Below are 5,283 nucleotides of genomic sequence, written 5' to 3' on the forward strand. Positions count from 1 at the left end.
GAAACTATTTTAGACACTGATTATATGACCACTAGAATTGATCGTAGATATTCTAGATATTTGGTAAAGTTTAAAAATCATCTTGTTGAAGAGGCCCAATGGATGCACGCTCATGACCTAAGTGCTTACCCCTCACTGCTCGCTCTACATTGAGCTAATAGCAATTGAGGACAATTGCTATCCCACCCCAGGGGTACGATGCCAGTAGACATATTCCACAGTGGATTCCGTGAGGTTTTGCAGTGGATTCCATAAAACTATATTTATTTATTGGGGCTCGTACACAAAGTGGATTTTTTGTGTGAAAAGTTGATGGGACGCTTATTCTTTTCGGGTGTCACATTAATTTAATGTGTAAGTGGATGATTCCATAGCGGGTGATTTCACAAAATACATATTTAAATTAATGGACATTTATGCGTTTAGAGTGCGTACTCATATTAAAGTAAGATTAGGAAAGAGTTCCAATCTATTTATTTATTTTGTAGCTAAAGACTGCTAGGTATTCAGTTTTTTCAGTTTAGTTTTATTATTTTCTAACAATTGTGAATGCTTCAATTAATGTGTAGAGCAAGCAGCGGTGGCGTTGGGAAGCACTGGGCGATAGCGTGTATTCAAGTTATTTATAAAACATTAATATTTTTTATGGACATGCGTCTTATCATTAAAGACATGGCACTAATATTTATTTAGCAGCGCTTATTTATTGAAGCGCTTGACATATATCTATTATTTTGTATATGCATGGACACATGATTTAAATATTCATTATTGGATATTGTATTTGGGCACTACTTGACTTTTGGGTCGCCCAACCACTTTATTCTTTGTTTGGACAAAAACAGACACAAAATCTAAAGCATGCTAATTGTAAAATTGGGCTATTTTTTAGCTTTGAGATGAATAAATTAATAAATGCATGCTTTGTGAAGCACTCGCATAAGGCATGGGGGGAGATTATACCCAATTGGTCTTTTTGTCTCATGTCGTGCAAGTCTATTCTCTTGATTTTTGAGTTTAAAGTAGAGTTCTTTGTTCTTGGGGACCTTCCGGCGCTCGCTACGTACGCATACAACATCCGATTTGCACACACACGACTCTCTCTCTCTCTCTCTCTCTCTCTCTCTCACACACACACACACACACACACACACACACACACACACACACACACTTAATGTAGATTTTGATGTAGTTAGATATAGATGAATGTGCCCATAGTTCAAAAGATTTGATATTTATATCATGCAAAGTTTTTCCTTTTCGAAAAAGATGTATTGGGAATTGTAAGATAGATATCAAATAAACCAAAAGGCTCATGATGAATCATGTGAATTGGGAATTTGGGATTGCTAGAGTGCTTACTTTTCTCCCTTCTTAGGGGCTACTTTATAGGTGGCATTATGCTTTTACTAAGTCAAATCATTAGACTAAATACAATGAATTTTTATAATGGTCTTGGGACACATTGAAAGATTTTTTATGACTTTTCCTTCCTTTCTTGTTAAAGACTAATGGCTATCAATTCACATCTTTAATATTAATATCTCTTCAATCCACAAAGTTGTCTTTATCATTTCTATTTAGCTCATTAAAGCACTTAATAAGAGCCAAGCCATGCCTAAGTAAATTTAACTTGCACAAGTTTGCATAGTCAAGTTCAACAACATGTGGCTAATTTATTTAATCCTAGTCTAATCAAAGTAGGGGTGGCCTTGGCGCTTGCGTTCCTATTTTTACTCCACTAAGTGAAGACTTGGGTGTGACACAACCTTAACATGTACATTGCCTATCACACACACACACACACACACACATCTACACACCTACACACACACACTCTCTCTCTAGCTAGAATTGTGGTTTCTTCCATTAAGATGTCTTGGGTTGTTCTTTCAAGTTAAAGCCTTTGTTCACTCTTTTTGATCTTTTTAAACTTAGTTTTTTCCAACTTTTTCAGTTTCCATAGTTCTCATTCCAATCTTCCATGTAGACCTACACATAAATTTTAGTATTGGTTATGGTCTCACAGGCCACTCTGGCCTTTTAGAGGCCTTAGATCTTTCTTCTTTCTTTCTTTCTCCCCCCCAAAAGGTTGCAACTTGCCTCCCGTCCCTCGTGCTCCATGAATGTTCACAGAAAGACATGCTACAAATATCGGAGCGCTATGGACGTCGCAACTTGCAACTACAAAAATATCAAAAAGTGGGACCGCGATTCGCGAAGATGGAGTCAGAAGCTCCAATAATGTCCACGAGAAGGGCATGGAGCATTAATCTAAGACAGGCGAGACAAGGACGAGGCCACCATGGTCCACCACCATGTCTGAGAGAGAGAGAGAGAGAGAGAGAGAGAGAGAGAGAGAGAGAGAGAGGATAAGTCGTCGATGACAAGGAAGGTGGTGGAGCACGAGGTGATGGTGAAGCAGTTGCCTGAGGCGATATGGATATGGATAATGGCAGGCTCATATCTTATCCTGGTTCGTAAAATATTAAAAAGTGGGCCCACGAGAAGGGCATGAAGCATTAATCTAAGACAGGCGAGACATAGACAAGGCAACCACCACCATATCCAGTGTTGCAGTTTCATCCTTATAAAGGGAAGGGAGGATCAATCGTCGTGACAGAGAAAGAGAGCGAGCCCTCAGCCTACAGCCCGAAAGAGAGAGAGAGAGAGAGAGAGCTTTCAGAGAGGATAAGTCAATATATCGTGGATGACAATGAAGGTGGTGGAGCATGAGGTGTTGGTGAAGCAGTCGCCCGAGGCGATATGGCGGGCTCACATCAAGAACTTCCAGGTGACGCTGCCGAGGGTGGTGCCGCAGCACTACAGCTCCGTCGAGTACTTGGACGGGCCCCCCCTCGCCGCCGGTGGCGTCTTCCTCCTCAAATACAACCCGGCATGTAAGCAGACACCACCACCCCCTCCTTACCCCCCCCAAAACAGACACACACACACACATACTCAGACCTTAGCAATAATGTGAAGTACTTCCTCCTTAGCTACCGGAATATGCATTAGTGTCCACTTACCAAGGCTTTTATACATACAGATATCATGAATTGCATAGCTATTCTTCTTTGTGTGATATGACCGATTTATTCTTCCTTTCCACCTTCTAATATCAAGAACCACTCACCTCGTCGTGGTAAATGAAAACTCTCCTCTTTGAAGTTCAGATAATTGTAACACCATAATGCAAGCCCTCCTTGATGAATGATACAAGATTTGTAAGGCATTATTTTTATAGTTAAAGTAGGAATTTTTAATATCAAAGTAGGAATTGTAATTAGGTGAATGACAAATGTTGAAATGGTTCTCTTTGAGATAAACCCCACAAGCCCTTCGTTTAAAGGCTTTGGAATGGGTATTAAAGAAATAGGTTAATTTTCTCTCTATTGCATCTCTCCTGATACAGGGAGAAATCATAAGCACTCTATTTAGCATGTGCATTCAATCAAATCTTCATGCACTTTTAATCATCATGTTGCATCCATATGGAGATTTTTCTTCAAGAATTTCCTTCACTTGATACTTTACAAAAGTCATTTTGCTCTCTATTTCAAAGTATGACAAAACATGTTATGTAAGTACTCTATCTTTTTTATCCATTTAAGTATGCATTAGATTTTTCTAAACAACTACATTGCAAGTTGTCTCATAAATGAAGAAAATCCTCATCATGTCTTCTAAACTTCGCTTCCTTGCTCTACAGCTTTCCCCCATTTTGACTATCTCAAGGCAATATGGGAGGAGATGGATCACGAGAACTATTATTTAAAGGTTAGAATGTTTGAAGGAGGACATCTTGGAAAGCATGAGGATGCTCAGCTAATATACACACTTAAGTTAGAACCCGGGCCTAATCCAAACACATGTTTAAAGAAATGGACTTTCGAATTTGATGATGTTAGGACAGATGAGTTCCATGAGTTCATTAAGGAGGAGATGACTATGTTTGGTGAATCACTTGATTTGCATCTGTCATCTAAAGCTTGAGTATCAAACCAACATGTTATGCTACTTGTAGGTAAGCAATGCCATGATTTGTGTAGTAAGATTAGAAATGGAAATCTTTACACTAACTCATCAAGATTCCAAAAATGCAAATCTAAGTGCATGCTTTTCTAATGCTAAAGACCACCATTCATGCTTTTCGTATGCTAAAGACCACCATTCATGCTTTGTGACAACCCATTCATGTATGAATCTTGACCTACTATGTATTTTTTGCAATACATTATTTATATCCATGGTTTTTTGTATAAACTAGTTTTTTAAAAATGTTAACATGTGAAGAGTTGATGTTTCTTATTTTTGTAATGTCCACAACATGCTCTTTTGAATTATGCATCTATGAAACTAATAAATCTTAAAGGTAAGCCATATCTTGATGGAATTTGAAGGTGTGTAGCAACATTAGCTACCTAATATACTATAAAAGATAAAACAATTAATTAGTGAGGTTGCGGCAAGGTGGTTAGGGTGTTGGTTGTGTTGTCCAAGTATGTGAGCTCAAACACATAATTAAATATGCATTCATATAAAAAAGAAGTATCAATGTCCCAATAGAATTTTTTATCATATTCACATGTAGGCATGTTACATGAAATTTTAATACGTGAACAAGAGCCCTTAATTATGGTCATCTTTAGTCATAAAGAAGTCAAAGGAAAGGGTAAAATATGTTGGGGCTTGTACTATGAAGAAATGATGAAGAACCTATAAGGAATGTTTCACATGATGTTAAACATTTAAATTAAAAAACCCTTACACTTGGAATGCATGTTATACACACTTGACCTTTGTGAATCTACATTGAGTGTACATTATACATACTCATACCTTTGGAAATGTACCTTAAATTTATATCTTAAGAAGTGCCTCAATTGATTTCATGTATTTATCCATTTTTAAACAATAACATTTTATTTATTTTTTCAATTTATTTCCCAACATTACTCTACAATGTGCAAAGCGCTTAGAAGGTAACTTTGTGTAAGAAGATCTCCAAGGTTATTATCCCTATGGATCTTAATAAGATCATTGTGCTTGTCCTCAACAACCACCCTAATGAGGTGACACTTCACCTCAATGTTCTTTTTCTTTACACAAGGTTTTGTGCAATTGAATGACATTTCGACTATCATAATGCAATGTAGGTAGCTCTCCCATAATGGCCAACTTTCTTACTAGATAAGTAAGCCACATAGCTTTTCTAGAGGCATTCGTGTTAGATATGATCAATGCCCCACCCTCATTAGGTGCTACCAATGATCCATG

At 37.6% G+C, this 5,283-nt stretch overlaps 1 protein-coding gene across 1 annotated transcript; it reads left to right on the forward strand.

Annotated features, from left to right (window-relative positions):
• The first annotated feature begins 2,605 nt into the window (after positions 1-2,605).
• Positions 2,606-4,269, forward strand: LOC148028934 (uncharacterized). Its single transcript, XM_087687700.1, has 2 exons — positions 2,606-2,903; positions 3,716-4,269. Exons 1-2 carry the CDS (start codon positions 2,714-2,716, stop codon positions 3,997-3,999), a joined length of 474 nt encoding a protein of 157 aa, XP_087543826.1. The 5' UTR covers positions 2,606-2,713; the 3' UTR covers positions 4,000-4,269.
• Positions 4,270-5,283: the final 1,014 nt, after the last annotated feature.

This window comes from Lygodium microphyllum, chromosome 11 (genome assembly GCF_053477565.2).
Source record: "Lygodium microphyllum isolate KBCC chromosome 11, Lygodium_microphyllum_v1.1.10, whole genome shotgun sequence".
Classification (NCBI taxonomy): Eukaryota; Viridiplantae; Streptophyta; class Polypodiopsida; order Schizaeales; family Lygodiaceae; genus Lygodium; species Lygodium microphyllum.

What these genes read in the sequence shown, in the direction of transcription:
- LOC148028934 (XM_087687700.1), top strand. Translation starts at nt 2,714, where the DNA reads ATGACAATGAAGGTGGTGGAGCATGAGGTGTTGGTGAAGCAGTCGCCC. An exon ending in CCTCAAATACAACCCGGCAT is followed by an intron (nt 2,904 to 3,715) that starts GTAAGCAGACAC and finishes CTTGCTCTACAG; the next exon opens with CTTTCCCCCATTTTGACTAT.